A 24677-nucleotide genomic window follows, 5' to 3' on the forward strand; every position below is an offset into this window, starting at 1 on the left:
TCACTTTTTTAAAATTTTCATGGCGACCAATTTGAAATTATTATTATTTGTTGTTATAGCGGCAATAGAAATACACATTCTATGACAAGTGTATATTAAAAATTTATAACACCCCCGACAAGTGAAGGTTACAGTAACTAGAAAAGAGCTGATAACTTTCAAACGACTTTAACTTTAAAACCGATTTTCTTGGATTATAGCTAAGAACACTCTCGATCAAGCCACCTTTCAAACAAAAAAAACTAAATTAAAATCGGTTCATTAGTTTAGGAGCTACGATGCCACAGACAGATACACAGATACACCGATACACAAGATACACACGTCAAACTTATAACACCCCTCTTTTTGGGTCGGGGGTTAAAAATTTCAAATCTCTACCTATTAAGATTCACAAGATACAGCCCGCTGATAGACATACGGACGGATTCATTGACAACGGAGGCTTAATAATAGGGTCCCGTTGGTACGTACGGAACCCTAAAAAGAAAACCTTGTTCTTTCGTGAGTAGCAACCAAGACATAAAATTACGGGGCTTACTATGTCCAAAAGTATGTTCTCGTAAAATATTGCAATAATGTTTGCCATAAACGCTCTCCCATTGTGTTTCCACGGTATTCGTACATCCTGAAACATGAGAGATTAGCTCTGGCTCCTGTCATGACACCCGGGTTTCATTAATTCTTGTTGCGTATGTACTGGAACATTTTAATCAAGATATTAAAATGGCGGAAATTTCAATAAAGTCCTAGAAGATTAATCAAATTGATTGTTCAATGAATTTTATGAAGTTAAAACTTAGAGCAAGCTCACTTAACTACCGGTCTAATGGCTATCACTTTCGAATGTATAATAGAGGTCTTGGGTTTTAAAACCGGATCGGGCCTAAAAACAGCACGTCAAGCCGTCTTCAGTTACATTATTTGCCGTCTCATTAGACAATGAGAGTGAGAGAATAGAGAATGCATCTGGGGTTGACCACACACTAATGCTCTAGCATAGTTGGCTAGATTTCAATGAGATTAGACGCCGTGACTGAAATTCGTCGTAAGGAAGATAGTATAATCTCGTAAATTAGACTCAAAACAACACAAAATAAAATAAAATTGGCAATGATAGGAACAGAAAACTATTTTAACGTTTATAATTTAATTCTAATATAGCTTTAATAGTGCAACATGTAACTATTTCTGGAACATCCACCTAATTGACCCAAAAAGCACAATCTACCCATCTTCATTACACAAGCAATATGTATGCCAAGCTACGTCTAGAACGGCCTAATGGATGAAGCGAGAAAATGAAACAGGCGAGATGAACAAAAACATGCATTTAGCAGTTAAGTAACTAACATCCGAATCACATAGTAGATCCAAAGTTAATACGAAACGAAATCATTCTAATGTGTTTGGAAATATAACTGTTTCGTGAGAAAGAGGAATAATATTGACGACCTTCCTGGCGCAGTGATAAGCGTTGTGGTCTCTTATGTGAAGGTCCCGAGTTCGATTCCAGGCAGAGGCCATTTGAGAATTCATAATTTCTATATTATGATCTGGTCTGATGGGAGGCTTCGGTCGTGGCTAGTTACTACCCTACCGGCAAAAAAGATTGCAGTCAAGGGGTAACTTATGTCTTGATAAAAATAAAGAAGTTGTTCGAAATATTGACTAAAAAGCTTTTTCTTTAACCACGCTTCAAGAACAATAAGCTATTATCTTATCATCATCGCACGGGTATAAAAATGCGTTCCTTATGACATAAATGCCACCACACCCAGTCCTTAGCCTTTCTCATCCAGTCACCATGTTTTTCAGTTGACCCAAATCCTAATTGAGTATTTAAATATCCTTCGTACCTCAGAAAGCACGTTGAGCAGTTGATCCTTGTTATTATCCTAATAACAATTCATATTATAAAAATTCACTGACTGACACATCAACCAGCCTTGCCTAGCTCAAACCTTTAGACCTAAAAAGCTGAAATTTCGCACAGAGGTTTTCTATATCCTAATGTAAACGAGGAATAAATCCTGATTTTTCGCGGGCGGTCATATAATCGTTAAAACTAAGATTCAAAACAGAAGTCTTAGTTATTCTATGTAAAAGGATCTAGGAGTCCACCGCTTTTATAGTCCAAATTAAAAATACAGAGTGGTAGTACAGATAATACATTTATTTTGTGTTCCTAATAATAAATTCCTTTTGAAGCAAGATGTGGGTTGTTATATCCCTCCGTTGATTGACAATGCGCGACCTAAAGGCCTGTATTGGTACTTAGAGTATCCCACGTTCAAACAGCCGCATTTGGCCACAGACCACTTGAGGGATTAGCCCTGTCACGCTGAACGTAATTCATTAACCCCTTGAATACTACGCTGTCGGATGCTACGTCGCGTCTGGCTGGGATTGAGGCTTATTTATAGGTGTAGGGAAATATTTCCGGGATATATCCTTGAGACACCTTCTTTTATTTGGTTAGTGGAAGCTATTTTTATTAGACTACAACCTACAAGACGTAGCGACAGCGATATATATTTTCGCTTTACAAAACTGAAGATCGCCTCTTCGGATCTCTCAAGTCGCTCACCCATCTAGTTCCAGACTTGGGTCAACATTGCCAGCCGGCACAATCATTTTATATGCGCTATCGTAATTAGGTCTCACCTTAACACTCTTCTTATATTTTAAAGTAGATGACGCCCTCGAATTCATCTCCGTGGATTTAGGTTGTTTAAAAAGCCCGTCGGATTATTCAATTTTGCGGGATAAAAATTAGCTTTTATCCGTGTCCAGGATTAATGTTATCTTTGTGACAAATTGATGATGCACTCGACTTCATCCACGTAGATCTAAGTTTTTAAAAATCCTGTCAAAAATCTATAATTTTCTGGGACAACAGGTATAGATATATATGTATATCTTATAGATGCAAGCGATCTCTACCTTTGGCTAAAATCGGTTCAACGCATGGGCTGTGAGAAGATAGCAGATAGGCACATACACTTTTGCATTTATGATATTAATATAATAAATTTTGAAACATAAATTATAAAAACATAAATCACAATTATTAAAAATAAAATTATAAACACAAAATCTTACCCCTTCATTTTTTGGGTTCACCCTTACTTAATTAAAAAGAGGAACGTACAAACAACTAGCCTGTTAACCCAAATACATACTGTATACGTCGCAACGTGGGTAAAAAGTCTAATTATAGCAGAGCTTGCATTTATTTGCAGAACTGTCGGCTGTGTAGGGTTGATGCATTATTCTATTGCGAGTTCAAATTACCTGCCCTGGTAAGGTTTTCCCGCTGAATGAAAAAAAGGCAGATTTTTCTATCAACTTGGATTTATTTAAAAATCCCGTTGAATAATTCCCAGGAAAGACTTTCCTGACTGACCTACTGATCTACTATAAATGTAAAATGGCTGGTTGATTCGTATTGAGCCGTTTGAGACGAAAATAACTGTTTGGAATCATCGAAATGTAAAAACGAAATCCCACGCGGTCTTAATGATAGGAACAAAGGTTTGGAACCAAAGAAAACCCGATGGCACTGATGTAGGTACGAATGTCGATATAACGAACAGTGCATATCACATAAGCACATCATATTACTACTCAACACGTCGTGATTCTTGCGTTTTAAGCTTCATTTACGCCAAAGCAACATATTGCGACATTTGCCATACATCACGAACACTTAGTCAACCGACGGTCGTTCGGAGTGATATTCTAATTCTATAACACGATATTGTCTGTCATGATATTGTTGATGTCATCAAACAGACTGTCGCAGGCCTCAAAATCAACGTTTTTATTAATATGTAGGTCACATTATTATCACATGTACTTAACAGTCTTTACGTGCACTTCGTTATTTGTTTCCAACTTCTATGATTAAGAAAACTTTGTTTTAAAATAGAGGGTTAGTTACCTACCAGGAAGGTTATATGAACTATTATTTTTAACTATTGCTCTGATACAACATTTATTATTTAGTAATGGAGGCCTCTGACCTGACCTACATGCGCTGTAATTGGTAGCTACTTTACTCTGCAGGCAGTTAGCAATCTGTCAAAGGCAGTATATCAAGCTATTGTACTGGACGCAATCATGATCCTCGTTTGCAAGGATATACCTATTGTGATTTAATTAAAGACAGATTCCTTACCAGACTAATAGGGAAATTGTGATCGCATACCACGAAAATATTTGTAAGAAGCACAAAACATAACTTTCCCAATCCATTAGGTACTTACTAATATTATAAACTGAAAGTGTATCTGTTTGTCTGACTATCTGCTGGCTTTGCAAGATCGTGTGTTAAACTTAAATACATAGATAGCCTGTGTTCGGAGGACAGACATAAATAGACTACTTTTATCCCAAAAAAACTTAAAGTTCCCAAGGAATTTTCAAAAACTTAAATCCAAATGGACGGAGTCGTGGGCAATATCTATTCAGTACAGAATATTTATCTAGTTCTACACCTAGTTACATATGTGCGTAATATTAGCAACAAGATAAGGCCGCATCAAGCATATCGAAGAATGTTGATTAAATTACCATAAAGCAGTGCTTATGCGTCCTCTTCTCTCGCATTTACTTATAGAGCGCGGCTCGGGCGCGCTGATGCGATGCTGCAAACATCACTCGGGTTTTCAGTAAACTTTTGGTTCTGGTAGCCATTGCGTCGGTTGTGACGCTTGTGGTGGTATGCGATTTCCTTAATAAATAACACTAACGTCCGACCGGACCGATTCCAGATTAAATAATTCCTGAAGCAATCCTTAGACACGTACTATGTTAGGTCTCGAAGTGGTACAAATTCGGCAATCTTATTGAAAATTGGGTGAGTGAAAGACGGGAGTCGGCGCTCGAACGTAGAGCCTCTCATTGTTTATTCAACACATAACCACCCGTAATTTTTTGTGGTCCTTTGAAATTGAATTTATACTTATATAGATGTATCTAATGTTATAGTCTACATATTTATGTAAACATTGCTTCGAAATTAGGTACCTATTTTGCAATTAGAGGAATAGTTGATTATCTTATTTATAAGGGAAAGTTTTCCTTTAATTAAGAAAAAATTATGATCTCTTCGGAAGCTCCATGATGTCCAGTATGATGTATCCAGTAAATAATAATCAGGTTACCTATATTGTTTTAAGGAATATAGGTATGAGTAGTTAAAGCATTATAAATAGAATAAAGGCCGCTCGCTCTCGATTGGCCACTCCCTCGGATAGAGTCCCGAACGTGTAAGCCTATTTCAGATAGATTATGTAAATGGTGCAGACACAATCCCATAATAGTATTGTTGTTACTATACGGGTTTAGTTAAAGATGGTAGGATAGACAGCGTTCGTCTTCAAAATGTTTACATTTACATAATTCTTCAGGTTTATATTTTTGTATTTGTTTTATCTTATGAATAATAAATAAAATTTTGCCTTTCGTCTGCACCTACGCCTTTCTGAATAATTAATTTGAGCGAAATATAGGTTTGAGGTCAAAATTGTTTTCGTAACCTCAATTCAAAATGTCTTTTTTCGTCTCTTTTTTTCTGGACAGATATTGTTGCCTATATATTTAACCAGTGCTTTTGTTATTGTAACTTTAATTTGACAGATCCTAAGATCTGTCTTTATTTAAGATTTATATATTTACTTTGATAAAAATTACCTACAGGGTGGCATATTATATCTAGATTTATGATGTCTTTTTAAACAGAGCGACAGTAACTTGTAACGGATTAAACTACGAGTAGCATACCATACCTGTTAAGTAAGTATATAAAAAATTGGTTCCATCCACGTTGCTAACTAATTTTCCTAACCAGCTACGAAATAAGATTAATATTTCATCTTTTCGTAATTTGTTGTTATTCAAGAATACTTTGTATGGGTTCGTAATGAAATACGATTAATATCTTTTTGTAACTGGTTACTAATCAAGAATAATCGAGTTCGTAACTGACCATAAAATGAAAACTAGATTCAATTTGTTAAAATTATGGTGCTTATATCTATTAAAGCAATATAATAGTCTGTGATCATAATAATGATGAGAAAAGGGTTTCTGTACAATGAATTGTAAAGTATACCTACTTATGATGTATAATTAATTGTAGATGACCTTGATGTATTATTTAAGAGATATGAACACATTATGCTAATGTACCCTGTTTGTTATTGTCACACTAATATTATAAAGGCGAAAGTTTGTATGTGTGTGTGTGTGTGTGTGTGTGTGTGTGTGTGTGTATGTTTGTTACTCCTTCACGCAAAAACTACTGGACGGATTGGGCTGAAATTTAGAATGGAGATAGATTATACTCTGGATTAGCACATAGGCTACTTTTCATCCCGGAAAATCAAAGAGTTCCCACGGGATTTTTAAAAAACTACATCCACGCGAACGAAGTCGCGGGCATCAGCTAGTTTGACAATAAATCTTTCCACCAAATATTCATAGATTCAAGCGATGTATTATCCTACATTGACCTTTATAAAGTTAAACATAACATTATAACATTTTACGCAATGTAGGTACGATGTATCTTTGGGAAATTCTCGATTTGGTATTTTTATAATCCACACTAATATTATCCATGGCAATTTATATCTGCCTGCATGTCTTTTATACCGATTCACGGGTCAATAGCTTGAAACCTAAAGACGGATAGATATAAACGTCTTAACAAGCTTTTTATCTAGAAAGCGAATAAATCAATTATTTCCTACACAAATGCGGTTTTAACCCAAAGATATAAATGGTTCTTTACCATAAGAACTTCAAAAGTTGTCTTATAAATAAAACAAAATGTGTCCCACTTTTCGATAATCGGAAAATGAAAACGAGTGAATGCTAGAAGTGGAACAGCCAGCTTTTTAATAGAAGACAGACATCATAAAACGAACAAAAGCGGCCAAGTGCGAGTCGGACTCACCCATGAAGGGTTCCGTAGCAGCAACTAACATCATAATATAAAAGATCTTGTAGTTCGTTGTAACTTTATTAGATGTTTTAATAATAGTTCAACAGTATAGTTCTTATAGTTTAGGAAAAAAGTGGCTGTGACATTCGGACGGACAGACAGACAGACATGACGAATCCATAAGGGTTCTGTTTTTTGCCATTTGGCTACGGAACCCTAAAAATTGACCAACTGACGGACTGATCCAACGCAGAGCTGAAACTACTGGACGGATCGGGCTGAAATTAAAATAGAGTATTGAAATTGGCATAGTCTACTCGGACGAAAACACGGGCATAAGCTAGTGTTTGACTAAGATATTTACTTTACAAGCCACGACCGTTATTCATGTGTTCGACATTTTGTGGGGCTGCATCTAGAAATATCGCAACAATATCAGTATCTCAAATCTAGGTTAGGGTTTATTCGACAAACACATGAAATCTTCTAAGATTGTAGATTAATACTAGAGAATATTTCAGATTTAGACAGAGCGGAAAAAAGTTAGACACATTTTCTATAATAAATTACTATTAACTGTTTTGGCTACCTATTTATGGATTTTACACAGACCATCCATGAATAAAGCTACGAGTGAAATTATAATATAAAGTGTACGTAAAGTAATAAAGTTATAAATAATTATCTTTAACACAATCGTCAAGTATAAACCCGATAATTTGTAGTTTAAAAACAATAACTTGTGTAAGTATTACTGTAGTTTTTAGCTCCTTGCTAACAACCTTTATCGATTTAAGTTGTTCTAGTTATTCTAGTTATATTTCGTGTCACACGCAACCACATTTTATAAGTAACGCGTAATTTTAAAAGCGGAGCAATGAATGGAAATTGAACTAGTATTTGTTAGTATTGCTTTATATACAAAATTGAAATAATTTTTTCCTAAAATATGGTCACTTGCTCCTTTTATCTTCTTTACATTTACATTATTTTGGGTAAGGTCTGACGAAATCACAAACACAATCTTTATGATAAATTATTATACTTTTATTTAATATTTAAATTTATTAACTTTTACATTTGTGTCAAATAAATGTTGTTCCTCTTACGTTAGTATATTTCCGAATGTCGTCGTTTTAAAACCACTCTTACAGGTAACCTCTCCACGTTTATTAGCCACTCCCCTTTTTATCTTATCGTTATCGGCCAATCCAAATTGTACAATGAATAAACTTAGTGACTAATATACAAATCATCAAGCTCGTTTAACAAATCATCTAAGTAATAAAGATGTTTTCATCTTATATATTGATTACAAATATTATCCTTTATTATGCTACAATTCATCAACTAAAAACTATAAGAATTTTATATACAGTACGTTTATCGATCAGATGTTGAACAACTTCAGCCAATCAATGACGCCTTCTAATATGATGTTATGATTTGTTATGATTTGAGTGGCGCCAACTATCTAATCAGTAACTTCTATACGTTTATAGATAATTAAGATGGGCCAAGCTTACAGCTCGGCCATCCTGTTTTAAGCGAGTCTCATCGCTTTTAAAAAAAAAAATTAAAACTTAAGTAACATGTAAACTTCACAACCAAAATGACAAAGACTTAGTTCAACAAAACAAAAAAAAATTAAGATAGTAATTAATTAAATTAATATTCTTGCTAACCTTAACTAGAAGGAATATACAGTTTTATTGATACATTGGTATTGATTATGATTGCAACTTAATTTTAGAGCACTCGCAGCAACCCTTTCCATCCGATATAATTAGAAAATAGCAGATAAACTCAATTCAATTCCAAACTATTTACCCTCGCAACTTTACCTGCCAGTCTACAGTAGCACTCAAATTTAGCCTTTAATCTAAAATTCATTTTTCTGTTCTCTTCCGCTAATATTAAAATAAAAAGATGCAGACACTCTAAATTTATAAATAATTTTTCAAAAATCATAAAGATATCAAAAATTGCGAGACCAGTAGCAACTAAAGGAGGCCTCCATTTAATCAAAGAAGGTAGGTACATGCATAAAGTCCGAAGTATCAATTATAACTCACAAGCCAATATTTTACAGGAACACTCAATAGAGATTTGGGGATGAGCATGTAAAACTAATTACTAAAAACTACTTTAAAGGGTTTCAAGTATCTCAAAATAAATTGTTAAAAGTTCTGTTCCAACTAGACTCTCCTTCCCACTAAAGAATTATATAAGAAAACTGATGAACTATATTATATAAGTCAATTATACAAATTCAAAATATTTCTATTTGTTAGGAAAATACTATTAAAGTCCGTACATACACGCATCACTTTAAAGCTAAATCTCATAAATATGGTACACAAAACGAACATACCTATTATGCTACAATTACATAAAGCTAGGACTAATTATGGTATGTAAACTACCTAGCTCTACTACATAATGTACTTGCCGAAACTCATACTGGAGGAAAAATCTTTTACAAAGTTTAAAGTTTAATCAAACAGTGTCAAACACCATAGATATCTTAGCTAGATGTAGGTATAGTTTGTTAACGAATATAACGTGTTTTGACTTTTTATATTATTGTATAGTCACCATACCTTTAAAGATTATGTTTTCTTCTATATTTATATTTAGAATCGGGAGCGATTCTTAATATGAATATGTGTAAGTGAACTTCTTGTCCTTTTGATAAAATAAACTCTCTAAACTTAAAGTTAATCGCCGCCAGTTCTCGATTTAAATCACAAAACATTTTCATACACTTTCAACGCAATAGTTTTACGCACATATTTTCTTCTTCCCTTCTTATTGGAAAATCGCGGATTCCGAGCCTTGGCGCGTCTCTCTTCTACCGGGATACATATATGATTGTCCTTATTTCCCTCCAGATCCAAATTTTTAATGACCCTTATCCTAGGGTCTTTTCCCTCCAGATCCAAATTTTTAATGACCCTTATCCTAGGGTCCACCTCCTTCCTCCTATAGGACTTTTTGTCCATAGCCCGTAACCTCGGGGCTTTTCCATCCTTTCCTTCCTTGGGACTTTGTGTCCCTGACCCATACCTAGTTTTGGGTCATCCTTTCCCTCATTTGTTCATTTCCAACATCCTTGGATCCTGCAAACATAAAACACTTTGAGTAGACCGTTCATTTAATTTTGTTTCATAAGCATCCATCATAATACAATCCGACCTAAGAGAAGTAATTTTACTTGGTAACCTAGAAAACCTATTATCATTATTATAATTTAGTTTTCTCCAGTTCCGTACCCCTCGAAGGGTGCCTACGAGACCCTATTTTCTAAACCTCTGCTCTCCGTCCGTCTGTCCGTCTGCACGTGCGTCACGGCCCGAACCGCGAACGGCGTATCGTGAACCGTGATAGATAGAGAGTTGAAAGGAACGTGATTACGGATGTATGAAAATCCTATGCCTGGTTGCTTCCAATTCAAACTTTTTCTTTTAATGCAGATTACGCTTCCCATATTTCTTACAATTACCTATTGTTTTTCTTTCTAGCAAAATCCACATTCTGAAGTACTAATGGACAATGTTAAACAAACGCCAGGGTACAGTAGTTGCGTCACTTGTGCCTCTTAACCATATAATATCTACATGCAAAAAGAATCTTTGATTTATAATTTCACATGATACTTATATATTTTATTTTAGCCATAATATGCACCATATGGCGTACTTTGTCGTTTCGAGTAACATAAGCAGAACTACCAAATTCGACCCTGGGAACGACACAGTCGCGACTCGCCGCCGAATGATACCTATTAGTTTATCATTAATTCCTTTTCATAGAGAAAAGCGATATCAACATAATAGCAGGAAAAAAATGAAATAAATATTCCGTTCGATACATCTCTATTCTCTACGACATCAAAATCTCTATCACAAGCTGATCGATCATAAAGATTAGAAGAAAGTAGGTACCTTATACATTATTTTATATGTTAACCGTAATGACCCGCATCTGTTCGATTTCCCTTTATTCGTTTCGTAAAAGATTCATCCTCGTACGTCCATCATCATCATCATCGTCATCTACATCGTCATCATCATAAGGTCACTGTTGAACATAAACCTTCCCTAGTAAGCACCACACGTACTGTCCTCAGCCTTCCTCATTCAACCCCTGGTTCCTATTGATACAAACCACTAAACCCCCCCCCATCAAATGTGTACCTATCTACATCCATCCATCATACCCAAATGCCGTGCTGGTTGATGTGATGAGCGACAAAGTGTTAACCTCTTCAATACGTCATGGAACTGTAGGAATAGCCATGGAAGACCTCCAAACCGAACGTTGATATTTTGTGTAAGTGGTCCCACGAGTCAAAAAAAATATTCTTGTCCATAAAGGAACAAGCCACGATATAGATTCTTCTATCGGAACTTAAATATTCCAATCACTGCATGTATTCCAACTAATCAGTTTGCTACTGTATATTTGAAGTTGATAATAAATAAAAATGTTAGCTTAATTAAATTCCTATGATAATTCGATTTTTGGTGCATCAACCAGCTTCACCTATTATGTAAAATTAAATATATATATTTTTTTTTAAATTACCGGCTGTACATTTTAAACTAACCTAAGCAAAATATACTTTCTTACTAATAACTTAATCTTAAAAATTTTCAAGAGGATCCTTCCGCCTCAAATTAACTCAATGATAAAAATGAACAGGAAACTTTAAATGTTGTAAAATCCAGCCAATGCTTCGTACCTTGCCTTATTAATCCAATAGGTACTTCTTTGGATTTTGTCAAAACAAAATACTTTTACTTGTTGAGTGTATAATAAATAAATAATGTAATAAATCAATTAACTGTTAAAGCTAATAACTTTTACAGAAAGCGAACCTCATGATATCTCTTATGAGTTTTAAGCGTAAAATTACCACGCCGAAAACAAAACATGAGCTGACAGTATTCTTATTTGATATACGTAATCCAGTAATACTATATCTATCTACATAATTCGTAAATATGTATGTATAGTTTGTAAGTTACTATTTCACTTTATGCTGTTTCAATGCTTTAAGTTATTATTTTTATCTTTGTCTCATTTTTTTAGTTTAGCCTCATTCTATTTTTAAACTTACTATTTCGCTATAATATTTACAAGTAACCTCATCGAAGACTACACGGTCTTCTGATAACCCAACAAGCATTTATCCAACAGCTATCGCTTTCACCCGAACGGAGGTTCCCTGAAATATACTGAGATAACAATACCTAGTCGACACATGGATTTACAAGAGCGGCAACAAGCTATGACCTCCTCTAGTCATAACTATATCTTTATGATTGTAACATTTCAAACAGTGAAAGTATGTATAAACGATTTCGTCCATAGGACATGCGCTCTAAAGAATGTTAATATAATTATCAGCAACTAAAAGCTTGAAGAAACTAATAGGTACAACTTGTCTTTGAAGTATGAAAATATGCACATTTATCAAGTATACCAGTCCATCAAACATTAAAGTACGCATTTATAAAATGATAACTCACTTATTATTCAAGATAACTACCTGTTTATCAAACCTACCCTACCAAATATAAATAACTACTCACCAAATGTAATACTTTATAACTTAAGTAAAAATATGAAACAAATGTGCATCAACCACATACATACACTCTTCAAATTCATCCATTTATCAAAATGTTATATAACATAACCATTCACCAAATCCATTATATACTTAGTTCATTAAATCGTTTAGTCAAACTTTACTCCACTTGCCACGATTGCAAATTTTCCAAAATAATCAGCCGCAAACATTGCAGCTCATCTCACTTGATAATGCATCCCTCCCTCAGAAAAACAGGCATTAGGAATGTCTTTCCAAGACGCGCGAGAGACAGCCACCGTGGCTTTTCGCGAGATTTAATCCAAATTGAACTAATGCCTAAATAAATGATTTAATTAGAGGGCGATTGCTTTTGCAACCTCTAACCGTCCAATCAAACACCGAAAGTATTCAATAATCCGAGACGTAAATAAAAACCCGTCAGAACACCGTATTTATAAAAACAGAGACAAGAAAAAAAAATTCCTCCTCGCAATAGATCGCGTGACATCCAACAAGTGAATTATCGACTTTATTACACAACTTATCCTCAACATGTTTTACATCATTTCCTACAATTGAAATCTTTCTATTTTAAATACCCTAACTACAACTTCATAATCCAACCAAAAATCAAACTAGATTTATCCCTCGGTCCCACATCTTTAATGCTTTTTTTTTTTCTGTTTGGGTAACTAAAACAAAAAAAAATATATACTCATGTTATAAAACGTTGTCAAAGCTTTCCTGAACGCGCTAAATAAGCAAAAACATAAAATCAGGCGAAATGCCAGACCAGCCGAAAACCCTTCAATGCTTAATCATCCTAAAAAAAAAATTATGATCAATATTCATATTATTATCATGAGATACTACCGGCGCTCCTAAGCGAAATTTATAAGGCACCGCATTTCGATTTTATCAAATAGACTGATCAATTTCGAGAGCACAACAAACGTGGTTTCCTGAGAGTTTTGTTAACTAAATGCATATCGAAACTGAACTATCGCGAAGCGAGTCAAGCGAGCGTGAATTTTTTTTTTTAATATATTTCTGGGATAATGTCATGCCACAAACGCGAGCGTAGTGCAAAGATATTTGCCTAAAATTTCTTGCGTACAACAAAGAAAATAGTATTTTGGTAGTAGGTACTTATTATCGCGCCCTGCCCTAAGGGCAGTACTGTAGGTATATTACCATTAAAAAAAAACTTACTCTAATTTTAATAGAACATTTGCCAGGAATTTAACCCGCCAAGCGATGTTATTCCAATAAAAACAAAATCATATTGCATTTAAATGCGGCAGTACACAGTTAATTGCGTGAATACAGGTAAAAAAAAAACCCCGCTGCCCATAGACTATACCTACCTACTACTCGTAGTACTCAAATTATTGTGCCAGTATTAAAAGTAAATTAGCTGTTATCTAGCGTGGTAGACTACGGCCTAAACCCTTCTCATTCTGTGAGGAGACACTTGTTGCTCAGTAGTGGGCCGGCCATGGGTTGTTCATGGTGAGCTGTTATCAGCAAAGTTATGTTTGAAACTCAAACATTACGCGTTTCAAGTGGTAAAAATAGATAAATGAAAACATTTCTCCTCACTTTTGTAAAAAAAAACACTTATTTATGCACCCCGTATTTAAAACTATCTGACTACCTACCTACCATAATTTTAAATTTAGTTAAAGAATAACCAGATAAGATAAACCTACTTTTACACCCATTTTAGGATTTATATTTCTCAAAATGCTCAATTTATTAACCCTGGTCACTATTACTTTATTACAACGGATCACCTTCATTTTTATCAATTAACATTTTATATCCCCAATCACTCAGTAACCATTACAAGTAGAGGCGGATTATTTCACTGGCAGGCGTAAAACGAAAAGCTATTTCATGTAACTTTTTCTACCTTATCCCAAAGCGGTTTACAAAAAATAATAATTTCACAAAACAACATTCAAGATGCCCAATGAGTGCTGTGTGATAATATCGCGTCACTGTGTGCTAGAAAAAGGAAAACATCTATCTATACAATGAATGCAGCAAACGATTGAACCTAAATCCAGAAATTCACCTTCCGTAAAACAAAACCACTAGGTATGTGAAAATAAATCCCTATCGTAACTCTTAACCAAACTAATTCGGCACACGATTACAAGTGTGAAGATTGAAATACCACGTTCCGTGAGATATTCACCTGTGAAATCATTTAATGAGAAATAAAACCCCGGCAGGACATAGTAGATACATCCTGAAAACTATTTAAAAGTAACAATAACGCCCATCATTAAGTAAACCACACTTTTTATATTGTTTAACACTATGTTCACTATCTATTCCATTGTACCCACGATACAGGATAACCTAGTGCGGGTACCACCAGAAACAGGAAAATTGTACAAGACTGTATTTTGTAAATAAACATTTTTCATTTTTCATTGTAAAATAAGCCTTCTAAATACCTCAATGTTATTTAAACCACAATTTGAAGGTCGATCGCATTTGTATAACCAATATACAAGATGAATTATAAACATGTGGGTAATTCTAGGTATCATAACGTTATATAATTTCCATTCCAACTCGGAGCAAAGCTTTTTAACAAAATGATAACTAAATGTAGAACAAACAAAACGAAAACCCACACAAATAAAAATAAAAAAAAAAATTACCATTAATAGCTATCAATAAAAATAAAATCATGGAAAGATCCTACCCGTTTATCCAGAAATCCTTTGATGCCATGACTAGGTACTTTGATATATTGAGGCCCAAATATTGGCCTTGTGCTCCAAAATGTCTGTGGTCTACTAGACCTCCACTTCTTTCTCGTTCCTCTGTATATTTCCACTTGTTTCTCTGAGTCGTGAGCGTGACAAGAAAATATTATATTTTCTTGATGTCCCTCTTCTGACCTTTTGGGTAAGGTCTGACGAAATCACAAACACAATCTTTATGATAAATTATTATACTTTTATTTAATATTTAAATTTATTAACTTTTACATTTGTGTCAAATAAATGTTGTTCCTCTTACGTTAGTATATTTCCGAATGTCGTCGTTTTAAAACCACTCTTACAGGTAACCTCTCCACGTTTATTAGCCACTCCCCTTTTTATCTTATCGTTATCGGCCAATCCAAATTGTACAATGAATAAACTTAGTGACTAATATACAAATCATCAAGCTCGTTTAACAAATCATCTAAGTAATAAAGATGTTTTCATCTTATATATTGATTACAAATATTATCCTTTATTATGCTACAATTCATCAACTAAAAACTATAAGAATTTTATATACAGTACGTTTATCGATCAGATGTTGAACAACTTCAGCCAATCAATGACGCCTTCTAATATGATGTTATGATTTGTTATGATTTGAGTGGCGCCAACTATCTAATCAGTAACTTCTATACGTTTATAGATAATTAAGATGGGCCAAGCTTACAATTATTAGCCACAGTATATCTCTGCCGTCCTAACGAAGAGAGCAATAACTAGGTTTCGACTACTTTCGAGATATTCGCGGTTATGATTAGCTACTTACAAATCGTAATATTACATATTGCAGTTTTGATAACCAACAGAACCGAAACTACTGAAGATACAAAAAAGACGTCTAAGGCGAAAATAAAGAGCTCATTTTCCTGATTACGGATATGGTCTTAAGTCAATTTGCCCAAACACTCGACTTATTGCACTCTTTGTTAGGACGGCAGATCTGACCATACCTAAACTAAAACTAAAACTAGACTAAAATACCCCTTTCCCATTCAAAGCGTGAAGTTTGGGCTAGATTTTGTTAGTAAGAAATAATTGAATCTACAATCTTCCAGTCAGTACTGTGACAATTAAATAGCTGTGCAAGTATGGAAGAGTCATCGCGACCGAACATAAGCTGATTATTACTTTAAAGTTATGTAATATTCTTTCTTTCTTTTCAGTAAAAAAGGCGCGCTACGTTGGTATTCAAGGTAAGAAAACTTTATTTCTTTAACATTTTATTTAGAATTGTTGTAAAACAGTTAAATTTTAACTGTCGCTATAAACTAAAAAACCGGCCAAGTGCGAGTCAGACTTGCGCGCTGAGGGTTCCGTACTCGGGCATTTTTGCCAACATTTTGCACGATAAATCAAAAACTATTATACATAAAAATAAATGAAAATCTATTTTAGAATGTACAAGTAAAGCCCTTTCGTATGATACTCCACTTGGTATAGTTATCTTACTTTGAAAATTAAAACACATTTTAATTTTTTTTAAATGATGTAACCACAAATTTGTGGTCTTCAGATTTATTCCTGTATTACCTATACCTGCTATAAGACCTACCTACCTGCTAAATTTCATGATTCTAGGTCAACGGGAAGTACCCTATAGGTTTCTTGACAGACACGACGGACGGACGGACGGACGGACGGACAGAGAGACAGACTGACAACAAAGTGATCCTATAAGGGTTCCGTTTTTCCTTTTGAGGTACGGAACCCTAAAAATGGTAATTTATCTATGTCTCCTGGAAAAAAATGTAACGTAGATAGCCATAGCATTCACCCCTTTTTTATCGCTGTTAATTAATTGCAACTTTTCCAAAACTCGAACAAGTATAATTAATTGTTGTTAAAAATAGGTCAAAGAGTTAGAATAAAATACATTTTTAAATTGTAAATAATTTTTATAAAAGTAACATTTTTTTTTTAACCCCCGACCCAAAAAGAGGGGTGTTATAAGTTTGACGTGTGTATCTGTGTATCTATGTATCTGTCTGTGGCATCGGAGCGCTTAAACGAATGAACCGATTTTATTTTAGTTTTTTTTATTTGAAAGGTGGCTTAATCAAGAGTGTTCGTAGCTATAATCCAAAAAAATTGGTTCAGCCGTTTAAAAGTTATCATCTCTTTTGATTTGATGACTAGCTGTAAAGATGGACGTTGCCTAGATACATAATTATTTATTTGAAAATGATGTTTTGGAAAACTCAGATACTTTGTCGGGGGTGTTATAAATGTTTAATTTACACTTGTCACAATAACTAGAGAAAAGAAAAAACTGAAAACAGTAACAAGAGTTACCGTTACTGTTTTCAGAAAATAGGACTTTATAATTTTCTTTGATGAGGTTTACTTTTGTTTGCAGCAACTCAATTCAACACATACGTGACTCTCAAACTACAGAATGTCAAGTCGACGACGGTGACAGTGAAGGGCCCGACTCCAAGCTGGGAACAGGACTTCCTCTTGTGAGTGCTTTTATTGTTTAATCTACTTACTTGAGACTTGTTAGCGCTATGGAAGGTTGTACAACTCTTGAACTCCACCACAATCCTATTCACTCTTATACAATGACAGACCACAGAGTCAACCAAAAACTTAACGATCATAAAGTAAAACCAAATACCTACAACTTTATACCTACCATTTACCGTTAGAATTGTGTCAATAGTTTTAAAGCTTGAAAACTTCATAAGCATGATGCTTTTTTAGTAAGCGCCATCTATTATCTCACAGCTAAAAATCGCTACATTAAAGGAGAATAGATTAAGATTTTCTTATTAATCATTGTTTAGTCTTGCATTATTCGAACATTGATAAATAAGTTATATAACTGAACTTTTTCATACTTCCTCATTAATCTTTTGATGTTACTTGAATAGTTTACTCTGTAGACTCTATGGGATGGATGTAACGGTTCTTACATCTTAGGTTCATATATGGCTTTACAATAAGATTTTTTGTAGAAACATCTTAGTGGTACCCATATCACTGAGATTAGGCCAAGATGAATGAAGCCTTTGATCCGCGTTATTTATGATGCGTCATGTTAGACGCATGTGTTGCTGTATCATGAGTTCTATGAATTAGAACATAAGAGTGATTACAGTGTTCATTTGGTTGCCCCAATTTTATTTATTTATTTACTTACTGTATTTATTTACTCTCAATTATATTGAATGTAACGTGATCCATGCTATAAGTATATAATATTTAGGCTTATTTTTAACCCCCGACCCAAAAAGAGGGGTGTTATAAGTTTGACGTGTGTATCTGTGTATCTGTGTATCTGTGTATCTGTCTGTGGCCTCGTAGCGCCTAAACGAATGGACCGATTTTAATTTAGTTTTTTTTGTTTGAAAGGTGGCTTGATCGAGAGTGTTCTTAGCTATAATCCAAAAAAATTGGTTCAGCCGTTTGGAAGTTATCAGCTCTTTTCTGGTTTTCTTATTACTTTTATCCCAGGACCACCAGAGGTTACGTATTTTCTGACACAGGAAATATGTACGATTGAGTAGTGTTAGTAAGTACTAAGAAAGCATGCCTAGCCTACGGGCTAGCTTGCTTAGACGGCCAATTTTCAGGTATCTGATAATCAAGGTACATAAAACCATTACTTACCTCAACATTTCGTTCGTCAGAAAATACGTGACGGCTGGTGGCCCTGGGATCTTTCACTATTGTAACAGAGGTTCATAATATTATGTCAATTGGCAAATGTCAAGCTGTCAAGATGGACGTTGCTTAGATACATAATTATTTATTTGAAAATAATGTTTTGGAAAACTCCGATACTTTGGATCGTAGGCGCGGAGTTTCTAATTTATAAAATATTATAATCACAGTTAAACGAGAAAACATCAATTCAATTATAATATCCAACAGTCAACCAAAGGCCACGAACAATCAACCCAAACCCAAACCATAGTCAAACTATTTTTAGGGTTCAGTAGGTATCTGTAGAAAAAAAAGGATGTTGTAGCCTCGACTGTTTTAGTCGCGTAGGTGTGCATGGCACCATTAAATATCGTAGGAGGCGATGACCCTCCGCGCGGCTGAGGTTCCCGCATCGTAGTCGCTTTGTCGCGCAGGTTTGGATGATGCATTAGGCGCACCTTCTTTATATTTTATCTGCTTGAACTCAGCTTATTTATTTTGACAAAATACGTTAAAAATTCATCATCATCAGGATCAACCCATCGCCGGCTCACTACTGAGCACAAGTCTTCTCTCAGAATGAGAAGCTACCACACTGGCCAAGCACGTATTGGCACACCTCACGCACCTTTGAGGGAGCATTATGGCCAACTCTTAAGCATGCAGGTTTCCTGACGGTGTTTTCCTTCACCACTTCGTTGTCTGTCTGTGTGTCATCTTTCAAGAGAATCAAAACTTATAAATTGGGTACTTCCCGTTTACGTAGAATCATGAAAGGCAGGTAGCAATATCTTAGCCCAAGCACTCTACTCCTGTGGCCCAAGTAAACAGAAAAATCCGACAACTGAATTGTCATTACATAAAAAAAAACTTGTACGGAACTCTTCATGTGTGAGGCAGACTCGCACTTGACCGGTTTTTGAAAGTTATGTCAAATAAAAATTTTACATGCAATAACAAACAAAATGAAATACAAGCCACTTTATTCCTTATTTCATAGGGTGAAAGTCGATTTCAATTTAATCGTAGGTATATCTTGAAAAGCGAACTATTATACGACTACGTAAAATGGGTACATTTTTAAAGCAACGACATGTTAGAAACAGATATTTCGTTTTGGTCGTGTTAAACTATGTGAGTCATTCAGATAATTCTTGATTTAGTGATGTTCGGTCAAAAATATTTCATGGAACGTATAATTAACATAACATTGATGTTACTTTTGAAGAGATATTAGCTGCCTTATTGGATTTATATTATTATAGAAATTGGGTTTTAGAATAGCACAAATAAACGGTAATTTATGAATAAAAGTTTAAAAAGCGTGAAATAAAAATTAAATTAAAAATTTAAAAAACCCCCGACACATAAACCTCTAAAAAGTAAAAAAATAATAGGTAAGTATGTATGGGCCCTTTAAGAATAGTATAAATAGTAAAGATTTTATCCAAGCGTTCGTTGCGTCGGGGGACCGCTAAAGACTATTCTTTCTACAACAGATGACTTTCATAGTTTATGATAGGTAGCGGTCCCCTGGCGCAACGAGCGCTTGGATAAAAACTTTACTATTTATACTATTCTTAAAGGGCCCATACATACTTACCTATTATTTTTTTACTTTTTAGAGGTTTATGTGTCGGGGGTTTTTTAAATTTTTAATTTAATTTTTATTATAATTAATATTTATAGTGTGGTGAGATTATTGATTATATTACTATTACGATTCTTAAAGTTCTAAGCGAAACCAGTAATATTTCCTTTGCGTTTCGCGTTACGCTATATAAAATTTTGATCGTGGATTCGTTAATGGGCATTGATCATCCTATTATCTATTCTAAACCAAGCCAGCATTTTGAACGAGAAAGTGTAGTTAGGAATATACTAAACCAATCAATAGGATTGATGTTCTTTCAAGACTTCTGTGATTGGCTATTTATTGTATCTCTACGATCGGAAACAGCTGTTAATTTGCTAATCTTTTAAAGATAAATAAATAATCTTTTAAAATTAAAAAACCTCTAATAACCCTATATTTCTCTAGGTAAGAAAATAATGAATTTAATGTGAAATAAGTATAACGTTTACCAAAATTTCTACAACTCCAAAAAATATCTACATAAAATTATATCTACTTATACAATCAACACCCATACCTGACACTGTACAATATTTTCCTCTGAATCACTGAGTAAATACCAGCCACCAAAAATTACTAAACTGTTTTGTATTCGTGACAAAACTAAACTAAACAAAAGTTTTGATGCGTAAACAACTAAGTACTTATTAATTATTACCAAGAGTTTAGTATTGTTATTGTGTTAGTTTTGTACTTCCAACAATTCGATTGTAACTAAAAGAAAACGATTTGCAATGATTAAGGATGAATTTATTGTCCTCTGATATTTAAATAGTTTAGTTACAGTTACTAGATTTGTTATCTTTTTTCTCAGTAATATTGTCTTTGGCTGAAAAAAATGCCCTCGCCACCTTTTTAAAAACTCTCCATATTTTAGCAAAGTAGCGTAAAATAAGTAAATTCCAGTCAATAAACTTTTATATCCTATCACGTTATTGTTACGAGCCTGTCTGTGCCTTACAATTACATTTTTACGGGCTGGAATGGATGTAAAAGCCATAAAATTGATTTAATAAAATATTCGCGGCTGTATCAGATGGCAGTATTGATCGGTGCCATCCTTATCAATTGCAAGTTAACACATGCGATAACTGCAACGGTTATCTTCTCGTACGTATATACTTACAGGTGGGCATACGCAAAATATTGGAATATAAAATACATATAAATTATGTCGCTGTTAAACTAGGGCAACGAGATAAGGGCTGAAAATGGCCATTAAACCCATTGAATTAAATAGATCAAACCTCATAGTACATCAGTAGCTCAAGCACAATCAGTGCAGCGTTGTTACGCTTTCTGCGTTTACATCGACTCGACGTTGCATAAGTGACATGTGTCACACTGATTGATGAATCGCTACACAAGAACTAACAAGTGTAAATTAAAAATTTATAACACCCCCGACAAGTGAAGGTTACAGTAACTAGAAAAGAGCTTATAACTTTCAAACGGCTGAACCGATTTTCTTGGATTATAGCTAAGAACACTCTCGATCAAGCCACCTTTCAAACAAAAAAAAAAACTAAATTAAAATGGGTTCATTAGTTTAGGAGCTACGATGCCACAGACAGTTACACAGATAGACACATCAAACTTATAACACCCCTCTTTTTGGGTCGGGGGTTAAAAAAAGGACCCTGGATGGGTTCGAAACTAGTCGGGTATACATCGACTAATCACATGAGTCTAGCCGCAAGATATTAATAATGGATGTACCTACTCATGATAGCTTAAACGCTAAGATTACAGAGACGTAAGCTCAGAGCTAATATACATTTTAAGTAATATATTGTACTCGTATCGTATCGCTTTTGCTCTTGTTACATTACCATAAAAGTTGCATCAAATCATAAAGATAGTGATATTTTGTCAGAATAAAAAATGCTCACGCGCCAATTTACTCATTGATTAGGATAGGTGGTTACCGATGACAAAAAGCACGACTGGGCGTTCTTTTACACCAGGTAATATGTTGTGGCCAATTTTTACAGGACTTTATTGACTCTGGTAATTGGATATAACTGTCTGATTTCCATATATGAGTCCTATGAAAGGAAAAAGAGGAGAAGACCAAAGAAAAGTTGTATGCATTGCGTGAAAGAATTTACGTGTTAAAAAAGGGATTGATATTACATTGACGCATGACAGAAATGAATGGATAAAGAAGACGATATGGAGTGCCAACCCCACATAACTTTTTTTTTTATTCACTATAGGTAAGCGCTTGACCACAATCACACCTGATGGAAAGTGATGATGTGGTCTAAGATGGGACGCGTTTACCTAGAAGGTGCCTATTCACTCTTGTTTTAAAGATACCCGTATTGTAATTGGTAGGAAACACAGATCGTGGAAGAGTATTCCAAACCTTAGCCATGCGTATGATGACGCAAAACGTTTCGTGCGTGTAGATGGAATGTCAACGACATAAGGACGAAACTCGCCCGACGTTTTGCAGTTCGGTGGTAAAATGGTGAAGGGGGGACATAACATGGAATAAGGACATGAAAAAGAAGGAAATGTAAATATAAATTTTCAAAATTAATTAATACTTGTTTGTTTGTATCCGGTGGGTAACATTTAGAATGTCTGAAAAGTAATTCAGGCAATTATTATTTTCTTGGAGTGTGCCTGCAGTGTTATCATAAAGATTAGAGTAACGAGTTTTGGAGTAAAATGTTATTGCTTCGACTTCTGGATTTACCGGTTTTATGTTCACGTAGATTGTTGTTGTGACATTACGCTTTTACTTTTTTAGGGTATCGTACCAGAAGGGTGTAAACGGCACCCTACTACTAAGTCTCCACTGTCTGTACGTCCGTTCATCTGTCTGTCAGCGGTCTGTATCTCATGAACCGTATACGTCAAGAGAATATGAAATATGAAATTTTCACAGTGTGTATTTCCATTGCTATAACCACAAAGTTGTTATATTTAATAATAAATCACCAAGATGCCAAGTTTCAAAATAGCCGCCAATACAATAAAAAAAAACATATTGCTTGGACCGGTTTTTCATAATTACTTATTTGCCCTGTGTTTTGCATTGAGGCTCTAGTTGCGACAGCGCATATAAATTGACTGAATTGGTTAGGCCACGGATTCTTTATTTGTACCTTTCAGGTGTACTAATACTTGGTTTGGTTCCATTGACCCCAATTGATAACTGAAGGCGTGACCGATTCTAGAAACAAATGGACAAAAGTAAAGCATACACTATTTTTGGCAGTTGTTAATTTTATGCAAGTTGTGAATTAATTTCGCGAGTAGATAGTACAAAAGCCAATTTAAACTTGCGCAAACATTACCCACGCTTGTTTCTAACTATAAAGTTTCGTCCACATCTGCGTATAACGGCAGAACTGTAACGATACATGTCGCTCCACAATACCCACAATCTACATAAAGGAAATAGGTACTTCCGACCCGAATATTGCCTGTAATTGGTAAACCTAGCCTATAACTTTTGGCATCTACTCTTCAAACTTCATGTCACTTTAGCTAAGTGACTATGCTTTTTAAGTTAGCCTATTACTTAACCTCTGCTGTCCGTGCTCCATCTGTATGTTTGTCTGTTGTTAGCGGGCTGTATAAACTGTAATAGACAGAGAGTTGAAATTTTCACAGAATATGCATTTGTATTGTCGCTATAACAACAAATAACTAAAATTTCAAAATGGCTGCCACGCTACTGGTGACAGAATTTTCAAAATCGGTTCAGTATTTCCAGAGATTACTTCCTACAAACAAACTTACAAACTTTACATCTTTATAATATAAGTATAATAGATTAGATCTATTTACCAGAACCTTTGATTTGTCGGCGTCATTTGTCGGAATCTTCTCACATTTTTGCGCGCACCCAATTTCCGTTAGATTTGTTCGTAGCCTTAAATGGATCCAATTGTTAGCTACAAAGTATCATGCGTCATTTATAGCCTAATGACGCACAATCATTTTGTTTGAGTCTCAACGAAAGCAATTAGACGCAGAGCTGGAAATGGGAAGCCAAAATTGTTGAATAGGGACTTAATGTATCGG

The 24677-nt window shown here is 34.6% G+C and overlaps 1 protein-coding gene across 2 annotated transcripts in view; it reads left to right on the plus strand.

Annotated features, from left to right (window-relative positions):
• The window catches only part of LOC123874418 (protein unc-13 homolog B), a 419803-nt gene that overhangs the window by 31843 nt on the left and 363283 nt on the right, over positions 1–24677 (plus strand). For both annotated transcript variants that reach the window (XM_045919729.1, XM_045919731.1), the window contains exons 2-3: positions 16513–16542; positions 17706–17808. In XM_045919729.1, coding sequence (XP_045775685.1) covers positions 16513–16542; positions 17706–17808 — 133 coding nt within the window. The remainder of the gene's footprint in view (positions 1–16512; positions 16543–17705; positions 17809–24677) is intronic.

This window comes from Maniola jurtina, chromosome 18, assembly GCF_905333055.1.
Source record: "Maniola jurtina chromosome 18, ilManJurt1.1, whole genome shotgun sequence".
In the NCBI taxonomy this organism is placed as follows: Eukaryota; Metazoa; Arthropoda; class Insecta; order Lepidoptera; family Nymphalidae; genus Maniola; species Maniola jurtina.